Raw genomic sequence first — 27,970 nt, forward strand, 5'->3', positions numbered from 1 at the left:
AATATGTCTTAAAATTTTAACCAACTAGATATTCAAAGCACCTGATATACTCACTGGAACTTGAAAAAACACTTGTCACTGAAGAACCACTTGTTTTTATTTTGACACTAAATACTGTAATTAGGATGATTCTATTCTTGATTTACTTTCTGATAAAAATCTGGGGTGGTTTTTGATCAAATAAATACTCAGCTACCAAAGCTCCTTTATCACACTCATTCTTTAAGCATCTTTTTCTATGATAATGACTTCCATTGTTCCAATTCTTCAGGGTACCCAGACACCTCTTTTGTAATAACCTTATTTAAAAAAACAAACAACTTGTGCAACACCTGCCTTTTCTGGTGGTATTATACTAACAACTTGGTCATTCTCTACAATCCTTTCAATTCCTCTTTTGGGTACCAAATTCATCACAGAAATTAGAAATGAAAGAGGTTTATTAGATCATCTAACCACTTTCTCTCTGCAATCATAATTATATTGCAATCTAATAATTTCTCTTCATATTTTAATGTTCATTTTCTCAGGAACTCATTTTAAAAAGTGCAACCCATTTCTCTAATTTATCAACCTTATTTTCCTAAATTCAGAAGTCCAACCAGCTTCAATCTGTAAATTTAATTAACACTTCAGTCCTCCTGTAAGTAGTTAATAAAAAAACTGAACAATGTCAGCTCAAGAAGAATGCTCTATAACTAACTTGAAAAATCATCCTAATCTTATAATACATGGCTAAAATGAATTTAAAGTATATTTTCCAAGGTGCTTTCAACAAAGAAACATTAAATTCATTACTATGGCTGAGATAACCTGCAGAGTATTTTCTTCTGTAAAATAATAATTGTATTATAAAGTAAAAAAAGGTAATAGTGCTAAAGTACCTTCTCTGCCAGTTGTGTGGCTTGAACTTGAATATCTGGTCTTGAATAGTCATTGTTCCCCAACAGAGAATCCACAGAAAGCTGAAAATCAGCTACTTCTCTAAAGAAGAAGGGAAAAACTGTTATTACCCTACAAACATTAATATACCAAAAAAAGATTAATCACTATGAGTTTCCCACATTGACCTAATTTTATAAGAACAAGGTATTATGCTTTCAATATATAAAGTAATTAGAAATATCATCACCTTGTATTTATTTAGAACTCTATCTTTTATCAGCTTATGAAATTCTTCCTCTTCTATTACCTAATTGTAGCTTTGTAATATCTCTGTGAGATAGGAAGAGCAGCCACTTCGGAAAAAATTAAGACCTGACTTGTTAGAAAGTAAGCACATGAGTGTTTATTACATTGTTTTCTATAAATTTTTTTGTAGGTTTACAATAGGTCAAAATGCAAAATAATTTTAATTGATATAGAAACATCTACATAATTATCCATATTGAACATCTGATATTTAATAAGAAACCAGAGAATGAGACTTTATGGGCAGAGTAAGTGGGTTAAACCACTGTCTAGCGGCTAGCCCACTCTCATTGATACAAAAGACACATTTTAGAGGGGCACAAGTGACTCCCTTCTTATCACTCTTCAAATTAGAGATGTGCCTAAAAAATCCTGTGTATCTTTTTGTTTAACAGCACATTAAAGAACCTAGTCAACAATGACCATTAAGAATTTTCCTGAGCCTTAATCTATTATCCAGCAGCCTAGTGTGAATTATATGTACCTACCCAAACTCATCTACTGACATTTAAGCTGTAACTACAGACCCAAGTTCATCTATTAATCAGTGTCTGTGTGATCTTGGGCATGTTGCTTAAACCTCCCTTGTAACCTGAGTAAAATGGTATTAATAGTACCCACTTCATAGTGTTGCTAAAAAATTAAATTCTAGTTAAATAATACTGATCTTAATTCTGATGTTAAATAAAAATGTTTAATAAGTACCAGTACTGAGCCCTGGGAATTATTCTGTCTATAGTTGTTCACTAGCTTGGTTGGCAAACTGTACTCTATTTTTTTTCCTAAGACTATTCTCTAATGATAAAATGACAATTTGATTTTCTAAAGATTAATTTTAATTCTGGAAACATATAAGGTCTAGATGTATTTATTTTACCTATTCTTTCCAAAAGACTCTGACAGCTTAGTCAAGTATTTGTGCCAATAATGTGGGTCATTGAAAATATAAATTTAACAAAAGAGACTAACAAACAAACACAAAGATTTATTTTTTTTCATGAAAAAATATTAAATTAAAATAAGATCCATACTAACAATGTTAATTGAAATTATACAGATTTGAATATATCAAAGATTAAACTATGACTTTTAACATGCAGCAAGGATAATTTATAAAAGGTTAAATATGACCATAAACCTACAGGGTGGCTCTCAAAACATCTAGGAAACACAGAGGTCACATGATTTTCTATAGTTATTAAAAATCATGAATACAATTTTATTTTAGACATAAATAATAAAGTTCAACTGAATTTAAAAATGTTATTATCTCAATAGAATCATGACAAATATTCCCAATTAGTTCAGTGACAGAAGGACGCATTTTAAAACATCACCCTTTTAGTCTATTAAAAATGATGAATAATAATTTGTTAAATTAGAAATATTTAAAACATGAATTCTGAAATTATGTGAAGGGTTATATGGCAGTAAAATACCCAAAAGAAAAGTAAACGCTTTAAGGAGGTAGGTGGAAATCAACCAGACTTGACCTCTTTCACCATTTTCCCTTTTGGGAGCTTTCAATTAAGTAGCCACAAGGAACTTTTGCTTTGTCTAGTTAAAGATGTATTCTTAAATGTGAATTATGTAAAATGTCTGAAAACATTCTAAATGTCCAACAGGGGAACATTAGAGTATTACTTAGCTATTGTTAAAAGTGATACTTATAAAAAAATAGATTGATGTCAAGGGAAAGGATTAAAAAATTATATATACAGTTTTATAACTATGTTTTGTGTTGTTTTTTTAAAAAGTATATTTTTATTGATTTCAGAGGGGAAGAGAGAAATAGAACATCAATGATGAGAATCTTTTTTTAAAAAAATATATTTTATTGATTTTTTACAGAGAGGAAGGGAGAGGCATAGAGAGTTAGAAACATCGATGAGAGAGAGACATGGATCAGCTGCATCCTGCCACTGGGGATGTGCCCGCAACCAAGGTACATGCCCTTGACTGGAATCGAACCTGGGACCCTTGAGTCTGCAGGCCGACGCTCTATCCACTGAGTCAAAATGGTTAGGGCAATGAGAGAGAATCTTGTTTGGTTGCCTCCTGCAAGACCACTACCGGGGATTGAGCCCAAAACAGCCTTGTGCTCTCACAAGGAATTGAGCCTCGACCTCCTGGTTCATAGGTCGATGCTCAAGCATAAACCACACTGGCCACACTATAACTATGTTTTGTTTTGTTTTAAAGGCTGCAAGACATATTCAAAGAGAAGTGTGAAAATATACCAACTTGCTAACATCAGATGTCTCAATGCAGTAAGGCTAATGGGAATTTTTTCTCTTCTTATTCTTCCCAAATCTCCTTAAGATTATGTTTTGCTCTTGTGATAGAAAAACAAATTAAGAAAACCTATAATAAGACATAACATCTAGACTATAAAAAGCAGTAACTGTCAAAATAATCCATTGTGAAGAAGGAGAGTGGATAGGAGTATAGATGAAACAAAACTGGCCATGAGACAATGACAGTAACTGATGGGCATGTAGGGGTCATTACGGTAATCTATTTCCTCTACTTTATTATTGTTTAAATTTAAAAAAAGTTTAAAAAGCAATAGCTACTTTTCCACTATTTCTGAGGAGTTTTTGTTGTGAAATCCCTAGACTTATTAATCTTCTCTACTATGATCAGTATTAAATAGAAATTCCACCATAATTGACAAATTTGAACTAGTAGACCTGAGAAAATTGATTCACATCACATTAAATAAGCCACATTAACAAAAATAGTATTTCCTTTTTTTTTTAACAGTTACTGAGTTGTTTTTTTTTCTTTCTTTTTTTATTTTTTTATTTATTTTTTTTTTTTAAATTTCTTTATTGATTAAGGTGTCACATATTTGTCCTCATCCCCCCATTCCCATCTCACCCCTCTCCCCACGCATGCCCCAGTCCCCTGTTGAACTTAACCGTTGGATAGGCTTATATGCATGCATACAGGTCCTTTGGTTGAACTCTCCCCCTCCCCCCACCCTCCCCCTACCCTCCCCTATCCTCCCTCTGAGGCCCGATAGTCCGATCGATGCCTCCTTGCTTCTGGTTCTGTTCTTGTTCCTCAGTCTATGTTGTTCATCATTTCCCCTAGATGAGCGAGATCATATGTCACTAGATATATACTAATAAGAACTGAATGTGAGACGAGCAATAATAGTTATGCTGACAGGCAAATGAATCAATCTGTAGCGAGCTTCCCCCTGGACCAACAGTTCTTTTGAGACCCAATTTCGATGTCCAGTAGTTCCTTATGTGTACATGTCAGCACTGACCCCTCAGCTCTGGATGGTGGACAAATGGTGGTAATGGAGGTCCGACTCCCTCTGGTTTGGTCTCGGCCAAACCCAGGGGCACGGCGTCACCCGGACTAAGGGGCACGTGGCCTCACCCATACCCAAGGGGCGCGTGGTCTCACCCGGGCCTGGGACCCAGCCTCACCCGGATGGATCCAGGGGCGCACGGCCTCACCCGGACCCAGGATCTGGCTTTACCCGTACCCAGGGACGCTTGGCCTCTCCCAGACCCAGGGGCACGTGGCCTCACCCGGGCTTAGTTGCACAAGGCCTCACCTGGATCCAGGGACACATGGTCTCTCCCGGACCCAGGGACGCTTGGCCTCTCCCAGACCCAGGGCCACTTGGGCTCACCCGGGCCTAGGTGCACGAGGCCTCATCCGGATCCAGGGACACATGGTCTCACCCGGACCCAGGGACGCTTGGCCTCTCCCAGACCCAGGGCCACTTGGGCTCACCCGGGCCTAGGTGCACGAGGCCTCACCCGGATCCAGGGACACATGGTCTCACCCAGACCCAGGAACGTTTGGCCACTCCCAGACCCAGGGCCACTTGGGCTCACCCGGGCCTAGGTGCACGAGGCCTCACCCGGATCCAGGGACACATGGTCTCACCCGGACCCAGGGACGCTTAGTCTCTCCCAGACCCAGGGGCACGTGGCCTCACCCGGGCCTAGGTGCACCTGAGTTGTTTTTTAAAAATTCTTTATAGTTTAAAGTATTATATATGTCTCATTTTTCCCCCATTGACCTCTCCCTACCCATTCCCACCCCCCAGTACGTACCCTCACCCCTTTGCTGTTGTGTCCATGGGTTATGCTTATATGCATGCATATAAGTCCTTGGGTTGCTCTCTGACCGCCCCCAAAATAGTATTTCTTAATCTATGGCACTTAATAGTATTTTAGAATAAAGTTAGAAATATAGAACAGTTAGGCTTGGTTTTAGTGCTGTAAAGGACACTGGGCTTTATTATGACAAAGCATTAGAAATTCCCTTTGTTTTAAATAAATATGTATACTTTTAGACTTGTAGCCTAGAAAAATTTTAAGGTCCTCCCCAGTATTTATTTTCTTTCTTATTTTCCTCCTTCCTTCCTTCCTTCCTTCCTTCCTTCCTTCCTTCCTTCCTTCCTTCCTTCCTTTCAAATATATTTTATTGATTTCTTACAGAGAGGAAGGGAGAGGGATAGAGAGCTAGAAATATCGATGAGAGAGAAACATCGACCAGCTGCCTCCTGCACACCCCCTATTGGGGATGTGCCCACAACCAAGGTACATGCCCTTGACCGGAATCGAACCTGGGACCTTTCAGTCCGCAGGCCGATGCTCTATCCACTGAGCCAAACCGGTTTCAGCAGTATTTATTTTCTATAAATCAAAGTCTTAGCATTTCAGAGTGCTAAAGTGGAACTGCCCAAAGGAGCTCCAGGCAGGTAATCTTATTCACAAGATAGGCCAAGACAGTTCAGCTTTTTAAAGCTCTTTGAAACATAAAATAAAAACAGAGACATTCCCATGATTATGCAGAATGTCATTTAGAGACTTTATGGAATAGGTAACTGGTTTGGAACATAAGTGTATATCCTATATAATAAAAGGCTAATATGCAAATCGACAGAACAGCAGAACGACCAGTCGCTGTGACACACACTGACCACCAGGGGGCAAACGCTCAATGCAGGAGCTTCCCCCAGTGGTCAGTGTGCCAGAAGCAGAGCTCATGGCTGGCAAGCGCAGTGGCGAGCCTTTCTTGCCTCCGTGGCAGCGCTAAGGATGTCCAACTGCTGGCGAGGAGCGGGCCTAAGCTGCCAGTAGGACATCCTCAGAGGGCTCCTGTACTGCAAGAGGGTGCAGGCCGGGCTGAGGGGACCGCCCCCCCAAAATGCACGAATTTTGTGCACTGGGCCTCTAGTATAATTATAAGGTCCCCTTGGTCAGTGGGCCTTAGAACTCAATATAGAGGAAGTTGCAGCAGGCCATTTTAAAGATGCTCTGTTTTACAATGCTACATGTAGCTTTCTTTTCCTTTTCCACTTATCTCTTAGTCCTACTCTGGGAGCAAGAATATTTATCCTACTGTATCTAAAATCCTGACAAAGGGGACAAAACATAAGGTCATAATAATACTGATGATTATATCTTTACATTTTTCTAAAGCTTAGGGCTTAAATGTCTAGCAAATTTCTTGTCATTATTAATTGACTGAGAGGGTATTTTATCCAAATATTAAAGTTTTCTAGTCAAATGGTAAACAAGTATCATTTAGAATGACCAAACTCACAAAGAGATAGATTTTTCCTTGCAACCAATGAGGCAAACTATTAGTTGCATGTAGTCCTAACCAAAAGTTCCCTGTAACACCGTGAGTCCTCAAACGGAGGGGGAAAAACCCACACACACAAAAAAACTAGCAGGTAAATATCTAATCTAATAATAGACAAATATGCAAATTGACCGCACCTTCGCTACACCTAAGCCACGCCCACCAGCCAAGCCACGCCCACCAACCAATCAGGATGAGTATGCAAATTACCCCAACAAAGATGGCGACTAATTTGCATATCAAGACGGCATCCAAAGAAGCCAAGAGCTGCAGAAGGGAGTAAAGCTTTGAAGAAGCAAGCAAGCCAGGGGGGAGGAGAAGGGCGGGGCGGAGGCGGGGCCGGGGGCGAAGGGAAACGCAGGCGGGTTGGAGGAGAAGGCGGGGCGGGTGACAAGGGAGGGGCGGAGGCGGGGCTGGGGGCAAAGCGAAAGCGGGCGGGCTGGAGGAGAAGGCGGGGCGGGGGACAAGGGCGGGGCGGAGGTGGGGCCGGGGCTGGGGCCGAAGGGAAACGCGGGCGGGCTGGATGGCGGCCCACATAGCACCAAAGATGGCGGCCCACATAGGTACAAAGATGGCGGCCCACATAGCACCAGGGTGGGACGCTAGCGTCGTCACCATGGTGACGACGCTAGCGTCCCACTCACAGGCCGATGAGCGAGGAAGAGCTGCAGACAGATCGCTGGGCTGCTGGGCTGGGGGCACGCTCAGAGCCTCCGCCTGTGCAGCTTGGAACATGCCCCCGGCCCAGCAGACAGAAGCCCAGCTGACAGAAAGCAGGCAGTGGGCCGGGGGTGAGCTCTGAGCTGCCGCAGTGTGACTTGGGACACGCCAAACAGACAGACGCTGGGTCAGGGGCTGCTCAGAGCTGGCGCTGAGCGGCTTGGGACACGCCCCCGGCCCAGTAGACAGAAGCCCAGCTACAGAACCGGGCCGTTGGGACGGGGGCTGCTCAGAGCTGGCCCTGCGTGGCTTGGGACATGCCCCCGACCCAGTAGATGGAAGCCCAGCTGACAGAACTGGGCCGTTGGGCCAGGGGCTGCTCAGAGCCAGGGCTGCTTGGCGGCCCACCTAGCACCAGGGTGGGACGCTAGCGTCATCACCATAGTGACGACGCTAGCGTCCCACTCACAGGCCACAGAGGGAGGAAGAGCTGCAGACAGAACGCTGGGCTGCTGGGCTGGGGGCATGCTCAGAGCCGCCACCCGCGCAGCTTGGAACACCCCCTGGCCCAGCAGACAGAAGCCCAGCTGACAGAACCGGGCCGCTGGGCCAGGGGCTGCTCAGAGCCGGCACTGCGCGACTTGGGAGACGCCCCCGGCCCAGCAGACAGAAGCCCAGCTGACAGAAAGTGGGCGGTGGGCCGGGGTTGAGCTCAGAGCCACCGCAGCACGACTTGGGACACGCCAAGCGGACAGACGCTGGGCCAGGGGCTGCGGACAGACGCTGGGCCGGGGGCTGCTCAGAGCCGGGGCTGCTCAGAGCCACCGCTGCGTGGCTTGGGACACGCCCCCGGCCCAGCAGATAGAAGCCCAGCTGACAGAAAGCGGGCGGTGGGCTGGGGGTGAGCTCTGAGCCGCCGCAGCGCAACTTGGGACACGCCAAGCGGACAGACGCTGGGCCGGGGAGCGATGCTGCGCAGCTTGGGACACGCCTCTGGCCCAGCAGACAGAAGCGCAGCTGACAGAAAGCAGGGCCGCTGGGCTGGGGGGGCGCAGCTTGGGGCATGCCCCCAGCCCAGTGGACAGAAGCCCTGCAGACACAATGAAGGGGGTCCTCTGTGCATGAGCTGCAGAAGAAACACCTTTTCTGAAGGCTCATTGGCTAAGCTCCCTGTAAGCTGCCTCTCACAGTGTTCTTGGTAACTTGAGTAATAAGAACCTAAGAAGGTGTTCTAAGGTTTTTCCACCACACTCCTGGAGTAAAAACAAAGGTCCGCTGCTGGAGGACTAAGAAATGTCATAACCTGCCCTAGCCAGTTTGGCTCAGTGAATAGAGGCTTGGTCTGCCCACCACAGGGTCCAGGTTTGATTCTGATCAAGGGCATGTACCTAGGTTGCAGGCTCCTCCCTAGCCAGGGCCCAGGTCAGGGCTCATGCAGGAGGCAACCAATCAAAGTGTCCCTCTCACATTGATGTTTCTCTCTGTCTTTCCCTCTCTCTTCCAAGCTCGGTAAAAATCAATGGAAACATATCCTCAGGTGAGGATAAAAAAGAAAGAAAGAAAAGAAATGTCATATCCTATGAAAGACACATCTTAAAAGTGCCTAAAGAAAGCTGTCATTTTTTCAAGGTGAAGGGACTGGAGTCCGTGTTGGTGAAAACATCTTGGCGGCTGTGACAGTGGCAGCAGCAGCGGGGTGGTGGGGCTGGTGCCTTCCCCTGATCAACCCAGTCACCTCCCTCAGGGGAAGGCCAGACTGAGGCTTAGGCCCGCTCCCCATCAGTAGGACATCTCCTGAGGGCTCCCAGTCTGTCAGAGGGGGCAGGCTTGGCTGAAGGACTCCCCCCCCCCCCCCCCCCCGCCAGTGCACGAATTTCGTGCACTGGGCCTCTAGTTATACAATAGTATTCAAGCATCAGGTGTATAATCTCTCCCAGTCCTTCAAAAACAAAACCCCGAGATCCTAACCATAATCTTAGTTCTTTTAATTGCTGTTACACAATTAAATTTGAACCTCATTCTTCATTCTTCTTAAAGACTTCACCATAATTATAGGTATTAGCATAAATATCAAAACAACACAAGGTTACTAATAGGGTTAATTTCAAGGACTACTCTATAAATTGAAAAGTAACTTTTTTTGGTATATTTACAAAGTAAGCAACATTTTATATTATTACAAGTATGTTATACTTAACTCTTTTCTGGAAATTGGAACTGCAGATATTGACTTGATCAAGTTTTCTGGTGGAAGATCCAATACTCTGGAAAGCTAAAAATAAAGAAAAACAAAATAAAACAGAGCAAGATTGTTAATATATTTGTTCCAGATTCAATGTAACAATGCTCAGCAAAAAAAAGGAATATTGAGACACTTAACAACATAAATAAGCCTCAAATGCACTATGCTAAGTGACAATAGCCAGACTCAAAGGCTATACAGTGTATGATTCAATTTATTTAAAATTCTTGAAAACCCCTAACTGTAAGGATGAAGAATAGATCATGGTTGCCAGGGACTGAGGATGAGAAGAGGGTTTGACTATAAGTAACAAACATAACTGTCCCCACCCCCTCAAAAAAAGAATTTTATATTTATAAATTTAAAAATGAGTTAATGTTTTTTTCCTAAAAGAGAGATGAACCACTGAGGAATCAAAGATAATTCATTTTATTCATTAATAAAGTATTTGAGTACCTAATTTGTGCCAGGTTCTAGAAATTGGGGATACAGCAATGAACAAGAGAGAGAAAAATCTCATGACACTTAAAAATAAACAAATAAATAATGGGAGAAAAATATGATCCCCAAGCCCTATTAAAGGTTAGCTAGAACAGCAAGGATGGGGCATTTGTATTTTTAAAAAGTTCCTTGAATGAATATAATGCATAGCTATAGTTATCAACTATTGCTTTAGTCAATCCTATTTATTGAATGACCAGAGGCCTGGTGCACGAAATTTGTGCACGGGCGAGGGGGTCCCTCAGCCCGCCTGCACCCTCTCCAATCCAGGACCCCTTGGGGGATGTCTGACTGCCTCTCACAATCTGGGACTGCTGGCTCCTAACTGCTTGCTGCCTGCCTGATCACCCCTAACCCCTCTGCCTGCCTGCCTGATCACCCCTAACCACCTCTGCCTCGCCCTGCACCTGGGACCCAGGATTACCTCCTTTGGCCGGTCACAGGCACCCGGGATCCGGGCTTCCCTCCCTCTGGCCGGCTGCAGGCACCCAGGACCCAGGCCGGCTTTGCCTGAGCCGGCCGCAGCTGCAGGGGACTATGGGCAGGTGGCTATTCCCGGGCCACAGCCACAGGCGCCCAGAACCGCAGGGTGGATAGTTTGTCCCTCTCCTGGGCTTCAGCCTGGCTGGTCCCCATTCCTCTCTTGTGAGCTCATTTGTGCCTGGCTGGTCCCCATCCCTCTCTCCCCAGTGTTGAGTGTCTGAGCCATTTAAGGTGTGATGGCATGATGACCATTTGCATATTAGCTCTTTATTATATAGGATTCTTACATGACAGAATTTAAGAATAAATTAATATGACTTAATTTTTCCTTGAAATAATTCCATGACTGTTACACTATTATAGAATTTATTTCAAGAATGATGAAACTGAAATACAGAGAATTTATGTAACATGCCTAAGTGAAAAAGCTCAGATGTGAACACAAGCAATCTAAAGCCAGAACCTACACCTAACCCATGTCATACATATATCCTTTCAATGAGCTATGCATGAAAAGAGTGAGATAGCAGTATAGTCATAATGAATTTAGAACTGTCTTCATCTTTCCTCCTTGACTCCTTAATTTTTATGAAGCCTTTGCAATGGACAAACCATGGCTGTTGAGGGAGAAGACAAGGGAGAAATGGGGTAAATAGGAAGTAAAGAATGTAAGAAGAAATCTTCTTCAGACGTGTTTGTAACTATTCCGGAGAATAAAACTAAAAGCACTGTCTCCTAACTGGTAGTATTACCTTCAAAATGAAATAATAAAAAAGTGTTGAATTTCACAAACATTAAAAAAAAAAGGTAGAAACTTGCCGACCTGGAGCTTTCATTTATCTTTAAGACTAGAGGCCTGGTGCATGAAATTCGTGCACGGAGGGGGGTTGTCCCTCAGCCCAGCCTGTACCCTCTCCAATCTGGGACTACTGGAGGGATGTCCGACTGCCCGTTTAGGCCCGATCCCGGGATCGGACCTAAACGGGCAGTCGGACATTCCTCTCACAATCCAGGACTGCTGGCTCCCAACTGCTTGCCTGCCTGCCTGCCTTCCTGATTGCCCCTAACCGCTTCTGCCTGCCAGCCTGATCACCCCTAACCACTCTGCTGCCAGCCTGTTTGCCCCCAACTTCCCTCCTCTGCCGGCCTGGTTACCCCTAACTGCCCTCTCCTTCAGGATTGATCACCTCCAACTGCCCTCCCTTGCAGGCCTGGTCCTTCTCAACTGCCCTCCCTTGCAGGCCGGGTGCCTCCCAACTGCTCTCTCCTACTGGCCATCTTGTGGTGGCCATCTTGTGTCCACATGGGGGCAGGATCTTTGACCACATGGGGGCAGCTATATTGTGTGTTGCAGTGATGATCAATCTGCATATTACTCTTTTATTAGATAGGATAGAGGCCTGGTACAGGGGTGGGGGCCAGCTGGTTTGCCCTGAAGGGTGTCCCGGATCAGGTGGGGTTTCCCTTGGGGTGTGGGGCGGCCTGAGCAAGGGGCCTGTGGTGGTTTGCAGGCCAGCCACGGCCCCTGACAACCCAAGCGGAGGCCCTGGTATCTGGAATTTATTTTCCTTCTACAATTGAAACTTTGTAGCCTGGAGCGGAGCCAAGCCTGGGGCTCTCTCCGAGGCCCACAGCCATTTGTGTTGGGGTTATAATTGAAACTTTGTTGCTCAGGGCAGGGGCCACAGAGGTGTAGGAGTGACACTGGGCAGCGGACATGGCCCTGATTAGCTAAACCTAGGGACTTTAACCGCTCATGATTTAATCGTGCGCTGGGCCTCTAGTATCAAATAAGATTAGAAGTAGTGATTAAGAAATAGACATAGGAGGAAGAGGAAAATGGCGACGGAATAGAGTCGGGTTTGGAGTCTGTTCCTGGGGCGGAGAGTCGGAGCAGCAGAGGCTCGCAGAGGGAGTGTATGTGGGCAAGCCAAGGGACAGCTAAACTCCAGGAGAAGGCGGGGGAGTGCTGGGCAGTGTTCCTCTGACCGCGCAGCACCCACAGGGGCTGGGTCCCCTCCTGGAGCTGCGGGCTCGCCGGGCGCCTCGCCATCTTGCAAGGAAAGGAGGATTTTAGTGGAAACCTGACTTTCCGCGACAACTGCAAACACTGAACTGCTGGGAGCACCAGACCACCGGTCCCCTATCAGCGCAAACATTTGGATTCAAAGAAACTCTTCACTGCACCACGGAAAGGTCAGATTTTGTCTGAAATAAGCTGCGGTTTCTGATCCCCGCGGTGGGTGAGGGAGGCGCTGGGTGAGGGAAGCGCGGCAGCCGCAGGACCGGCAGGAGCCGGGAGGTCTGTGCCTAGAAAAATCAGCGGCAGTTGGAACTGCCGTGATCCGTGAATGAGGAGGGGGGTCTTCTGAGCTGCTAACAGAAGTGACCTCTTGAAAGCAACTCATTTTAATCTGACGAGGAGGGTCAGACTAAGAATTTTCAAAGGAGTGCAGGCTCCTTAGTCTGGGGCACAGACCCACGGTCCGCACACTTGGGCTCTTTCCGACTCTGATTGCTAAGCCCAATACAGAGGCAAACCCAGGTGGAAACCCTGAAAGACTGCAGGGGGAAGGTGTTTTTTCGGAACCTGGGGCCAGAGCTGCGTGTGACCATCAGAGAGGCAGCTCTGAGGCGCACATCGCCACAAACCGGTAGTGAGTGCCATAGAAGGGGAAAAAAAAAAAAAAGAAAAAAGAGCTAGAGAGGCCCGGAAGTCAATTCAGAAACACTGCCACCCAGGGGCTGAAACGCTAATTGTCTCTGGTGTAATCAAAAATAAATACGAGAAATTAAGATAGGGCTGGCTTAAAAAGCAGGACTGGCTTCCAACACTGAGGAGCCCTGGAATGAAGCTGAACTGAAATACCGCCCAGACTGGGAAAAAGGCGTACCAAACAGAATAATAGAGGAAGTGAATGACAGCCGCTACTGCACATTTTAGTCTTCCTATTTTTTAATTTTCAATTCTTTTTTCAATTTTTTAAATTTTTTATTCTCATATTTTTTTATTTTCATTTTTTGCATCTTTTACTTAAGAAACTAATATTTTTTTCTTTTTCCTCACTTGATTTTCACCTTTTTAATTATTACATTTTTATTTTCAATCAGCACTATTATTACTATTATTTTACTTTTTTTTTTTTTTTAATGTCATTTGATTTTCTCTTTCTTTTATTTTTGGATTAGTGTCCTACATTCGATTTGCATCTTTCCCTTACAATCGCTTTACCCTATCTCAAAGCTAACATTATGCCATCACTCTCCTAACCTTTCCCCTTTTGGTCCCAGTTTATCTTAACCCTTTCTGGCTTTAGATTTTCCCTACTTTTTCAGTTTACTCCCTGCTAAAACTTCACCCTACTTATATATCTAATTCCCAACCCCCTGCTCCAAATCCATACAAACCTCTCTCTACGCTACCTTTAAAAAATTATTTTTCTCTCGGGCCTTTTGTTGTTGTTTGCTTGAATGTTGATTAGATTGAATTTTTATGCTTTTTTATGAGATTGTTTAGATTATTCTTTTTGTTGGTTTGGTTGGTTCTTTTGTTTGCTTTGTTTTTGTTTGTTTTTTACTTTTGTTTTCCCTTGCCTCACTTGATATTAGCTGCTGTTGCAGTTTGTATTAATCTCCAGGCTCGTGTTGCTGGAATTTGCTGGGAATAGTGGTTGTTCTAGTGGAGTTTACTCCCCATATATATAGTTTGTTCCCCTTTTCTCTCTTAGTATCATTCTTGTCTCTCTTACTTTTTTTTTCTTTTCTTTTTCTTTTCTGTTATTTCTTTTCTTTCTTTCTGCTCTTTTCCCAAGTTCAGATTCACACTCTTTGTTGTTGTTTTTTTCTTCGTTGTTGTTCTTTCTTTTTACTCTCCCTCTTCCACTCCTATTCCCTAATTTGTCTTTCTCTGGTGGTTACCTTTATTGGAGGTTATTAATATCGTGAATACAATTCTGTTCAGTGCCTTGTCTGTTGTGCCTGGTTGTGTTGTATTTTATACCTTTAAACCAACGCCAGAGAGAGAAATCTATATAACCAGACATCCGGAGAAGAGAGACCATGGGGAGACAAAGAAACAGCCCCCACAGGAAAGAGAAGCAGGCATCACCAGAAAAGGAAGTAAACGATTTAGAGGCAAACAACCTATCAGAGAAAGAATTCAGAGAAATGGTCATAAAGTGGCTGAAAAGGATGGAAGACAAATTCGACAATATGAGTAAGAACCAAGAAGAAATGAAGAAGAACCAAGAAGAAATGAAAAGTGACATCGCTGCTGTAAAGAACTCAATAGAAAGCATCAAGAGTAGACTAGATGAAGCAGAGGACCGCATAAGTGAGCTAGAAGACAAGATGGAAAAAAATACCCAATTACAACAGCTTCTAGAAACAAAAATTAGAAAGATTGAGGAGAGCGTAAGGGAACTTCGGGACAATACAAAACAAAACAACATCAGGATAATAGGGGTGCCAGAAGGAAAGGAAACTGAGCAAGGAATAGAAAACCTGTTTGAAGAAATAATAACAGAAAACTTCCCTGATATAGGGAAGAAAAAACCCACACAAATCCAAGAAGCTCACAGAGTTCCAAGCAAAATGAACCCCAAAAGACCGACGCCAAGGCACATTATAGTTAAGTTGGCAAACACCAACGACAAAGTAAGAATCTTACAAGCGGCCAGAGAGAGACAGACAGTTACATACAAAGGAACCCCCATCAGACTAGCAACTGATTTCTCAACAGAAACTCATCAGGCCAGAAGGGAATGGAATGAAATATACCAAGTCATGCAAAGGAAGGGTCTAAATCCAAGAATACTGTACCCAGCAAGGCTATCAATCAAAATTGAAGGTGAAATCAGGAGCTTCAGAGACAAAAAAGGACTAAGGGAGTTTATCACCACCAAACCAGCAATGAAAGAAATGCTAAAGGGTCTGCTGTAAAAAAAAGAAAGAAATAGGAAGCAAAGAAGGTACACAGGGGTATAGAATAAAAATGGCGTCAAATAAGTACCTATCAATAATAACTTTAAATGTAAATGGATTGAATGCCCCAATCAAAAGACACAGGGTAACAGACTGGATAAGAAAACAAAACCCAGATATCTGCTGTCTACAGGAAACCCACCTCAAAAAAAAGGATGCATACAGACTGAGAGTAAAGGGATGGAAAAAGGTTTTCCAGGCAAATGGAAATGAAAAAAAAGCTGGGGTTGCAATACTTATATCTGACAAATTAGATCTCAAAGTGAAGGACATAACAAGAGATAATGAAGGCCACTTCATAATACTAAAGGGAGAAATCCAACAAGAAGAAATAACTCTGGTAAACATATATGCACCCAATACAGGAGCACCAAGATACATTAAAAAACTCCTGGAAGATATCAAAGGAGAGATTGACAGTAATACAATCATAGTAGGAGACTTCAATACCCCACTATCACCATTGGACAAATCCTCTAAACAAAAAATCAGCAAAGAAACATCAATCCTAAATGACTCACTAGAACAGATGGAATTAATCGACATCTTCAGAACATTTCACCCCAAAGCCACAGAATATACATTCTTCTCAAGTGCACATGGGTCATTTTCAAAGATAGACCATATGTTAGGACATAGGCAAAGTCTCTCCAAATTCAAGAAGATAGAAATCATATCAAGTATCTTCTCAGATCACAGTGGCATAAAACTGGAAATCAACTACAATAAAAACAACCCAAAGAAATCAAACACTTGGAGACTAAACAGCATGTTATTAAACCATGCCTGGGTTACCAAAGACATCAAGGAAGAAATAAAAAACATCATGGCAACAAACGACAATGAAAACACAACAATCCAAAATCTATGGGACACAATGAAAGCAGTCCTGAGAGGGAAGTTCATAGCTCTACAAGCCTACTTCAAAAAACAAGAAACAATGGTAATAAATTACCTAACCCAACAACTCAAAGAGTTAGAGAGAGAGCAACAAGATAAGCCCAGTGTAAGCAGAAGGAAAGAAATAATAAAGATCAGAGCGGAGATAAACGACATAGAGACCAAAGAAACAATACAAAAGATCAACAAAACCAAGAGCTGGTTCTTTGAAAGGATAAACAAGATTGATGGACCTCTAGCCAGGCTCACCAAGAAGCAAAGAGAGAGGACCCAAATAAACAAAATCAGAAATGAAAGAGGTGAAATAACAACAGACCCCGACGAAATACAAAGGATTGTTACAAAATACTACGAACAACTCTATTCCAACAAACTGGACAACCTAGAGGAAATCGACATATTCCTAGAAAAATACAACCTTCCAAAACTCAATCAGGAAGATTCTAAACAGCTCAACATGCCAGTAACTATGGAAGAAATTGAAGCAGTCATCAAAAAGCTTCCGGCAAACAAAAGCCCGGGGCCAGATGGCTTCACAGGAGAGTTTTATCAAACTTTCAAGGAAGAACTAAAACCTATCCTCTTCAGACTATTCCAAAAAATTCAAGAGGAAGGAACACTTCCAAGCTCCTTCTATGAAGCCAGCATCACCCTAATACCAAAACCAGATAAAGACAACTCAATGAAAGAGAATTACAGGCCAATATCCCTCATGAACATTGATGCCAAAATCCTCAACAAAATTCTAGCAAATCGGCTCCAGCAGTACATCAGAAAGATCATACACCATGACCAAGTAGGATTTATTCCAGGAATGCAAGGATGGTACAATATCCGCAAATCAATAAACGTGATACATCACATAAACAAATTGAGAGATAAAAATCACATAGTCATATCAATAGATGCAGAAAAAGCATTTGACAAAATCCAACACCCTTTCTTGATAAAAACTCTCAACAAGGTGGGAATAGAAGGCTCATACCTCAACATAATAAAAGCTATTTATGATAAACCCACAGCAAACATCATACTCAATGGACAAAAACTAAAACCATTTCCCCTAAGAACAGGAACAAGACAGGGATGCCCACTCTCACCACTTCTATTTGACATAGTACTGGAAGTATTAGCTATCGCAATTAGGCAAGAAGAAGAAATAAGAGGCATCCAAATTGGAAAAGAAGAAGTGAAGCTGTCCTTATTTGCAGATGACATGATATTGTACATAAAAAACCCAAAAGATTCCATCAAAAAACTAATAGACTTAATAAATGAATTCGGCAATGTAGCGGGATACAAAATTAACGCCAAGAAATCTATGGCTTTTCTATACACCAATAATGAACTTACAGAAAGAGAGACTAAAAAAGCAATCCCATTTACCATCGCACCAAAAAAATTAAGATACCTAGGAATAAACTTAACTAAGGAGGTAAAAGACCTATACGCAGAAAACTACAGGACACTGAAAAAAGAGATAGAGGAAGACGTAAACAGATGGAAGAACATACCATGTTCCTGGATTGGTAGAATCAACATCATTAAAATGTCCATACTACCCAAAGCAATCTACAGATTCAATGCACTCCCCATCAAAATACCAACAGCATATTTCACAGACCTAGAAAGAACTCTCCAAAAATTCATCTGGAATAAAAAAAGACCCCGACTAGCCTCAGCAATCCTCAGAAAGAAGAATAAAGTAGGTGGGATCTCAATACCAGATTTCAGGCTGTATTACAAAGCCACTGTTCTCAAAACAGCCTGGTACTGGCACAAGAACAGACATATTGATCAATGGAACAGAATAGAGAACCCAGATATCGACCCAAACCACTATGCTCAATTAATATTTGACAAAGGAGGCATGAACATACAATGGAGTCAAGACAGTCTCTTCAATAAATGGTGTTGGGAAAACTGGACAGATACATGCAAAAAAATGAAACTAGATCACCAACTTACACCATACACAAAAATAAACTCAAAATGGATACAGGACTTAAACATAAGACGGGAAACCATAAAAATACTAGAGGAATCCACAGGCAACAAAATCTCAGACATATGCCACAAGAACTTCTTCACTGACACTGCCCCTAGGGCAATGGAAGCTAAAGAGAAAATTAACAAATGGGACTACATCAAAATAAAAAGCTTTTTTACAGCAAAAGAAACCATCAACAAAACAACAAGAAAGCCCACTGCATGGGAAAACATATTTGCAAATGCTATCACTGATAAAGGTTTAATCTCCAACATCTACAGACAGCTTATGCAACTCAATAAGAGGAAGATAAATGATCCAATAAAAAAATGGGCAACAGACCTAAACAGAATATTTTCAAAAGAAGACAGAAGGAAGGCCAAGAGACACATGAAAACATGTTCAAAGTCACTTATTATCCGAGAGATGCAAATCAAAACAACAATGAGGTACCATCTCACACCTGTCAGAATGGCTATCATCAACAAATCAACAAACAACAAGTGTTGGCGAGGATGCGGAGAAAAAGGAACCCTCGTGCACTGCTGGTGGGAATGCAGACTGGTGCAGCCACTGTGGAGAACAGTATGGAGTTTCCTCAAAAAACTGAAAATGGAACTCCCATTTGACCCAGTAATCCCACTCCTGGGAATATATCCGAAGAAACTAGAAAAACCAATCAGAAAGGATATATGCACCCCTATGTTCATAGCAGCACAATTTACAATAGCTAAGATTTGGAAACAGCCTAGGTGCCCGTCAGCAGATGAGTGGATCGGAAAACTGTGGTACATCTACACAATGGAATACTATGCTGCCATAAAAAAGAAGGAATTCTCATCATTTGCAGCAACCTGGATGGAATTGGAGAACATTATGCTAAGTGAAATAAGCCAGTCAATGAAAGAAAAATACCACATGATCTCACTCATTTAGGGATAGTAAAGAACATTATAAAGTGGTGAACAAAAAGATAGATACAGAGACAGTAAAGCATCAAACAGACTTTCAAAGTACAGGGGGAAAGTTTGGGAAAGGTGGGGGAGTTATGAAATCAAACGAAGGACTTGTATGCATGCATATAAGCATAAACAATGGACGCAAAACTCTGGGGGGGGAGGGCATGTGTGGGTGTGGGGTGGGGGGGTAATAGTAAGATATGTACACATATAATACCTCAATAAAAATATTTAAAAAAAAAAAAAAAAAAAAAGAAACTTTGTTGCCTTAAGCGGGTGGGCTGGGCCAGGGTGTGCAGAAAGCTTTGCTTCCCCTGTTGCCGGTGGCAACCCTGGCCTGCTCTCTCAAGCTCCATCCTGCCGCCATTTGTTTGAATTTGTTTACCTTCTATAATTGAAACTTGGTAGCTTGAGTGGAGGCTTAGGCCTGGCAAGGGCAGGCGGAAAGCTTGGCTTCCTCTGTTACCTAGGAAACCTTGCTCTCTGTGGCTGTAGCCATCTTGGTTTGGGTTAATTTGCATAGTCGCTCTGATTGGATGGTGGGCATGGCTTGTAGGTGTGTCAGAGGTATGGATGCAGCCTGTTAGGCAAGGCTCCTAACTTGAATTAACAATTCTCATTAATACTCCAAATCTGGAGAGAAAAAAAACTGAATAAATTCCATTATTATTTTTTTCCATTGATGAATAGGTGATGCTACAGAGTTTCGGGAGAGAAAGAGTAAACAGAGAAGTGAATTTCAGCACTTTCCAGCCCAAGTACAGATTCTAGGACAGCACACTGAGGAGCCTCCCAGTAGAAACACAACACATCCCCCAAGTACAGGAAGTAAATCTTGATTGGGTGTTGCATGGGTAGAAAGAATCAGAGAAGAAACTTTTATGGGAAGATGGAAAAATATCAGGGCTAGCTAGTAGAAATCTAATATGCTAAGTCGGAGTTCAGGAATATGTGTACAAGTCACCACGACCTACTGGAGAGACAAAAGGGGAATGGAGAGCTGCGGAGTTTATATTTTTGTAACCACAAAAGTGAGGTGAGCCAAGAACAAATTTGAAACGGAGAGTGAAGAAGTCATCCACACAATGCAGGAACAAATACAGAGTTTGGGCAGAGCTGACAAGCCTGAGCAAGATCAGAAAGAATAAGCATCACAAACAGGCAATCAAACTGAGAGAGAAGAGATAGGAAAAGAAAATTACAGAAGAGAAGGAATGTGGCATATAGGAGATCAAAGAACTCTTGTCTGAAAGAAAAATATAGCCTAGTAAATACAAAAACATTCTTCATAAGTGTTTCAAGATCTGTAATTAAAGCAATCAGAGCAATATCAAAAATGCATAAAGATAATCCATCCTTAGTATATTTGATGCCCCTAAAATATAAAAAGGGTAGAAGAAGCAAGAGGACAGGATGATAGGTACACTGGTTCTCCAGTAGCAAAGACACAGGATAGGGACAAAGCCCAAAGCCACTCTTCAAAAAGTGTTAGCCAAAGAAAGATATTAACTTGGTCTCACTTACCAGAAGCCATAGAAATAAATCAACAAAACCTAAGAAAATTTAAAAGTATTTGTTGATACATATCTTGGCTCCCCCAAAAGCAGGGCCTGAGAAAAGGGTTGTATGTAGATAGTTTATTTGGGAGGTGAATCCTGAGGGCAGAAGTGATCGGCAGAGAGTAAAAGAGAAGGAGACAAAGCAAATATAAGATTGTGCCATCAAGGCCACTACTCTAGGCAATGGGGGTTTAATTTCCATTACTTACTGCCTCCTAAGAAGAATACACGATGCCCACCAAAACTGTCTATCCAAAAATAGGAAGCAGGAGCCTCCCTCCCCCATTGATGAGGGCTGTCCTTGACATTAACTCCACCACACTTGAGCCCATAGGCTGGGATTAGCAGCCTTTCAAAAACAGAATGGGATGCTGTTAGCAATAAGGAATGGGAGCACATGTGAAACTGTTCACACAAGTGGCAGCTGGAATCACAGGTGTGACCAAGTGATGGGAGAAAATAGGGCATAATATTCAATAACAGGAAAAACGTCTCTGAAATAAAGAACCAAATCTATATTGTGGTATATTATGGCAACAGCACACCACCCCGCAGTAAAATGAAAGAATTAAACCTCCATACTCTTTATAAATATTTTTTAAAAATTGAGGCAAATAGACAAATAAAAACCCAAGTTGCAGAAGGATAATTACAGTTTGATTACCACTTATATAAAATTTAATAACTGGCCCTAGCTGGTCTGGCTCAGTGGATAGAGTGTCGGCCTGCAGACTGAAGGGTTCCGGGTTCCATTCGGGTCAAGGGAAAGTACCTCGGTTGCAGGCTCCTCTCTGGCTAAAGCAGGAGGCAACCAATCGATGTGTTTCTCTCACATTTATATTTATGTCTTTCCCTCTCTTCCACTCTCTCTAAAAATCAATGGGAAAATATCCTCGGGTAAGGATTTAAAAAAATAATAAAATTTAATAACTGAAAAATAAATTACTGTACATATTAAAATCTCTTGCCTACTCATCCCTGCTTGCAAATTCTTTCCTCACATATGAGGTTTTGTTGTTTACCATATCTGTGCATGTCACAACCTATGAATGCATCCCAATTAGTAATGGGTACATGAATATTATCTATTTTCTTTTCCATGATTAAATATTTCACTAAAAAAGAGAAACAAACTGAATCCACAGATCAAAAGTAAATTACTATGTCAGGAAAATATAACACAGAAAATTTAACAGAGAAACATCAGGCTAAGTTACTAAATTTCAAAAGATAAAGCATCCAATCAAAAATCTAGAGATGAAAAGAAGAACTTTACTTTGTATTCATGTTGCCTAATCACATGGTTAAAGCAAATAATTTAGCAATGATATTATATAGGACTACATTAATCTACTAGAAAAATTGCAGATGGGCATATTTGTTTCACTTGCTCAGTTGTTTTTAGTTTGCTTTAGTTGCCAACATATGAAAATTGGAAATTTAAAAAATAACATTGGATTGTTGTATGCATTTGCATCTATGGTATAAATCTTTGGAAAATTCAAAATCAGAACTAAACAATATTGTTATTGCTTTGTTTCTAAAATGAAGGTTTTTTTATATTTCCAAATCTATTTGGTATTTCTAAACATGCTAATTCTTAAATAATTAAACTTTTTGATACATCCAAGATTATTTTATCTGAGAAGTCATAATTTCTTTTTTTTAAGTAAAGTTTGAAAAAAAAAAAAGCACCATGAGCCCTTCTTGAAAAATCTACTTATAAAGAAATCCAACCAATTAAGCTATGTAACCAGGAAAAGTATTGGTAAGCATCTTATCCAAATCAATATAAAGTGAACAGCAGACAAGTTGTGCATATATGGTTAATAAACAGACTATGAGTGTTACAAATGAGTGAGAAAGTTACCCAAACAAATTAGGAATGGTAGAGGAAAGTTATGCCAACTAAAAGAGTTCTAATGCCCTCGTCTCTCATGCCAGGGGTTGATATTTTCTAAATATGAAACATCAAGATTTTAAAGAAACATTCCAAACTGCATTGTTCTGCATAATCTCTTTTTTAAAAAATATATATATTTTATTGATTTTTTACAGAGAGGAAGAGAAAGGGATAGAGAGTTAGAAACATCGATGAGAGAGAAACATCAATCAGCTGTCTCCTGCACACCTCATACTGGGGATGTGCCCGCAACCAAGGTACATGCCCTTGACCGGAATCGAACCTGGGACCTGGGACTCTTGAGTCCGCAGGCCGACGCTCTATCCACTGAGCCAAACTGGTTTTGGCTGCATAATCTCTTAACTGCGGAGGACTCATGTAGAAAATACATCAATAATTCTTTGCATTGCACTTTGGTTTCTTCTTCCTTCATTAAGTTCAAGCAAAACTATGTTTAATACTTCTTATTTAAAACAATATTTCAGTTATGCGGACATGGGGAATCCTAACGCTATTACACTTTTAGTAGTTGGACATTTTTCATCATAAAACTTTTAAAGAAGCAAATAAACCTAAAAATAAAAACTCATTACAATTTTTTATAAAAAGCACATCTACCCAGTTTTTCTATCTTCCTTCCTTCTTTTTTCCTGACTTTATAAAAGTACTGCTAAGGAATTTTCACTGAAAATTAAGTAAGGTTCAGATACGTAGCTTTCTGGTGACCTAACCTCACGTGGGACTAAAGCATTCACTGAGCGTAATGTATAACTAGATTCTCACATCAGAAGTGTAGCAAGGAGATTCAAATCACCGTCCTCAGCATTCTAATTTAACAGAATGAACAATATTTACTGAGTGTATACCATGTACCAAACACAACCCCCAAGTACTATATACATATTCATTCATTAAATCCTAATGTCAGTCCTATCAAGTAGCTAAATAGTTTTCCAGATTTTACAAATGAGGGACAGAGAACTTTACATACCTACCAGAGAAGGTGGATTTAAACCCACAGGTCCTCATGGTCAGTATTCTTAATCACTATACCAACGGCTCCCACCTTGGCTGCCCACTGGAATGACCCAGGGATCTTTAGGAAACACTGATGCAAATATTCTGATTTAACTAGCACAGGATGTGATGTGAGCAAGAGGATGCTAATAAGTTCTTGTGTTGATGGTAATGTGCAGAGAAGTGTGGGGACCACTGCACTATACCTTTCTGCCTCCGGGGTCTTCCTTGGTTAGTAGTTACCAAGCCTGGATGAACAACAAAATCACCTGATACGAGTTTCAAAGACCCCGCCCCGCCCTGCCCCGTCCCCTACGCGGGGCTTGGGTATTTTTTAATGGTCCTCAGGTGCCTGCAGTCCGCAGCCAAGGCTTGAGAACCACTGCTCAGGCGGGAGACACCAGTTGCCCTCCCTGTTAGCAAGCAGGACTAATGACCTCCTAGGAGTTCAGAGGGCAAGAATGCAGAACTATTTCCCAAGAACTTCCTTTCTGCTATAAGAACCCTCAGTTTTTCTTTCTTCAGAACACGCTGGGTACTGCACTGCTCTATTTTCGGCTTACACACCCTAAGACCCTTGAGTCAACTTTTTACCATTCATTTTAGCCAAAGCCTCTTGACTTCACGAGGTCAACGCTAATTTCTGTGGGGTCTAATCATGGCCCCGTGACTTTCCCACCCAGACAAAGCGTACAAAGCTGTAGGGTGGGAAGGAGGGAGGGAAGCAACGCGTGCCTTTCCAAGTTTACTTTCCGCCCTGAAAGCTGATCTGAGCCGCCTGCCCGACCCGCCACTGGGTTTGCCTCGGCAGCTGAAGCATCTCCAGAGGACGGTGAGGAAGCGGCAGAAATAAACGGGGTTTCTTCAGAACCCGCCCTTCCGCTGACCGAGGACTGGCCCGCCACGGTGACACGGCTTTGGGGGTGCGGGGCTCCGTTCCTGGGACCGTACCTGACAGGCGATGGACCTGCGGAAGCCGCACGCCATGTCGACTTCCACGTCGTGCGTCCCGGAGGTTCCAGAGGGAACCACGCCCCGCCCTCCTCTGAAGCCCCGCCTCCACGCGCCGGAAGCCCGCCTCGAGGGTGATGCCAGCCAATCAAGAAGCCCGGTGGCTCGTCACTAACCTCTGCCCCCGCTGCCGCGAAGGAGCGCGGGAAATCCTGAGTTTCTGGAGTCCATTCTGCCGCTGGGACCATGGCCACCTCCTCGGTGTCCAAGGTACGCGGGGGCGGGCGGCCACTAAGACTCCGCCACAACCTCATCCCCTTTCGGGGACGGCACGAAGCGGAGGTTCCGTAGGCCGAGGTGTACCGGCTTCAGGGGAAGGTGTGGCGGTCGGAGCTGAGATCTTGGCTCCAGGTCCAGTTCAGGCCAACCCTGTTTGGGGAGCGAAGACGCCCGCCTGCCTTAGGGTTTTGGCTAGGAGGATTTTTAAATTCTGGTTTGTGGAGGTCGACTGTCCGGAGGATGTGCCCCAGTCACCCGTCCTCGTTCCTTCTCAAACGTTTATTGTGCCAAACACTCCATGAGGTACCAGGATACAGGGGTTAACAAAATAGACTCAGTGTTTGCGCGGAAGAAACACATTCAACACAGATAAACTGACCACAAACTGAGATAAATGTTAGCAAGAAAGGAAGTTCTAAGTGAGTGAGCAGAAGGACTAGAAGAACCTAGATTGCCCAACGTCAGGGAAGGACATTTGGAGAAAGACATTTGAGCTGAGACCTGAAAAATGAGATGTAAAGGATTGGGGAGTGGGGTGGGAGTGGAGGGTGTTAGCAAAGAGAATATGTTCTTTGGTCCAGAAGATAGAAATAAAATGGCATATTAAATAAAGGAATTGAAAAATGAGTATAATTACAGAGTAGAAATAGAAAAGGGAGCCTTACGAAAACTAATGGAAAGTAGTGTAAGGGTGTGTGTGTGAGGAGATCATATAGATCCTCTCATACTGGCTGCTTAGATGGCCAGGGATTGCAAGACATAGTATAGTTGGTAAGAAGATAAACTTTAGAGCTCTGTTGCCCAGTGCGGTAGCCATTAGCCACATGTGGGTATTTAAATGAAGATAAAGTAAAATTAAAAGTTTAGTTCCTCAGTCTCGCTAATATGACTACATCTTAGTGCAGATTTTTATATTTCCTTCGTTACTGAAAGTCCTATTGGATAGCACTGCTATAGACAGTCAAGCAAGACCTTGAGTGATATGAGTCCAATAGAAGCTCCTTAAGTTAAGCTGTCTGATAAAGCTGAGAAGGCAGATGAAGAAGCTACAAAGACATTTCTCTCTGTATAAAACCAGATTAATGAAGAAGGCTACACCATGGATCTAATTTTTAATTTTGATTAAAATAAAATTATGAGCACAGTGCCTTCCAAGACTATATATCAAGGAGGAGCTACAAGCTTAGGGTTAAGTTTACAAAGGACTAACTGTGTTGCTAGGTGCAAGCTAGATGAGATTTAACTGCTAGTATTTAAAATTTTTTTTATTATGATTGGTACTGTTTTTGTTTTGCCCTGGTTGTAAAGTTCCATAGATTTTGGATGGTCTGTCTTCTAATCCTTTTTGTTGCATAAGCCTCGTATTATTTTTTTAATCCGTACCCGAGAATATGTTTTTATTGATTCTTAGAGAAAGGAAGGGTGTGAAAGCGAAAGAAACATCAACGTGAGAGAGAGAGAGACATTAATCGGTTGCCTCCCGTACCCACCCTGACTGGGGATCAAACCCACAACCTAGGTATGTGCCCTGACCAGGAATAGAACTTGCAACCTTTTGGTGTATGGGAGGACACTCCAACCAATTGAGCCACCCACCAGGGCAAGCCTCTTATTTTTGTATATCTTGCAGAATTGTGAGATCTCCCCCCATCCCCCACCCCCTGCCCCAGGAAAGCACTTACGGCATTATAACTGAAATGCTTGTATTGAGATGATTATGAAGGGAACCTTACATGAATAAGAATCTTTAGACTATTTTTCCCTAACCTATCTAAATTTCTCTTTCTTTGTCATATTTTCTTGCTGTCAGCTGTCCTCCTTAGACTTCTTCCTTCGTCTCAAACACCATCCCTTGATCAGGAGTTCAAAGTGGTTAACTTTATTACTACCACTGCCATACATTAGGATTCCTTCTTGACACTCTGTGTTTCGCTCCTTCAAAGCTCCTTTTCCTTTACTGAATTGCAGATAGATATGACAGGAGGTAGTAACAAGCTTGTTGTGGTACCACATGATTTTTCTAAATATGTATGTATTTTAAATGGTTCCACTAGCTGCAGATACAAGAGTATATAGGGCAAAGTTCTCACTTTGGATCCTGTAATCCAAATGGCCACTTTATATTTGCACTGCAGTCTTTAGCAGTGCAAATATCCTGAGATGACTTTTTCTAGATACACAGGTGTCCCCCAAAAAAGATATACACACTTTGAATGATTGTAAAGTCAGTGTTTATTAACATACAGTTCATTTTCAAAATTGAGTTATCACTTGTTAAAGTGTATATACATTTTTGGGGGGACACCCTATATTTTTTTTACTTTTTCACTTCCCACAGAAATGGCAATCTTAAGAAGCTGTCCATGCTTTAGGATTGGGAGAATAAACATAGACCAGTAGCCTGGGGACTATATGTTACTTATCAAATAACAACATGAAATTAAATGTAGCTAGGAAATTACCAGGGATATTACTTGGCAAGCATTCATTCCATATACTGATTGCCTAATGTATATGTTAACACTGTCCTAAACATTGGGAAAATGATCATGAACTAAATGCAATCTGTGCCCTGAAGACACTCAGAAACTATTTAGGGAGAGAAACCCTAAATAACTATGATGCAGAGTGAAAGTGATGAAAAATAAAGATATTCAAGTCCTGTGAGATCTTAGGAGAAGGAATAATTCTAACTAGAGTGGCTGAGTTTGAGTTGATCTGTAATGG

At 42.2% G+C, this 27,970-nt stretch overlaps 2 protein-coding genes across 3 annotated transcripts in view; one reads left to right on the forward strand and one right to left on the reverse strand.

Annotated features, from left to right (window-relative positions):
• RARS2 (arginyl-tRNA synthetase 2, mitochondrial) overlaps positions 1–25,024 on the reverse strand; it is an 82,683-nt gene extending 57,659 nt beyond the window's left edge. The window contains exons 1-3 of the mRNA XM_008147096.3: positions 24,965–25,024; positions 9,675–9,748; positions 885–984 (exon numbers count right to left, since the gene is read on the reverse strand). Of these exons, the coding sequence (XP_008145318.3) occupies positions 885–984; positions 9,675–9,748; positions 24,965–25,000 (210 nt within the window). The 5' untranslated portion in view covers positions 25,001–25,024. The remainder of the gene's footprint in view (positions 1–884; positions 985–9,674; positions 9,749–24,964) is intronic.
• Positions 25,025–25,198: 174 nt separating this feature from the next.
• ORC3 (origin recognition complex subunit 3) overlaps positions 25,199–27,970 on the forward strand; it is a 62,235-nt gene continuing 59,463 nt past the window's right edge. For both annotated transcript variants that reach the window (XM_008147216.3, XM_008147293.3), the window contains exon 1: positions 25,199–25,234. In XM_008147216.3, coding sequence (XP_008145438.1) covers positions 25,211–25,234 — 24 coding nt within the window. In that variant the 5' untranslated portion in view covers positions 25,199–25,210. The remainder of the gene's footprint in view (positions 25,235–27,970) is intronic.

This window comes from Eptesicus fuscus, chromosome 10, assembly GCF_027574615.1.
Source record: "Eptesicus fuscus isolate TK198812 chromosome 10, DD_ASM_mEF_20220401, whole genome shotgun sequence".
Lineage (NCBI taxonomy): Eukaryota > Metazoa > Chordata > Mammalia > Chiroptera > Vespertilionidae > Eptesicus > Eptesicus fuscus.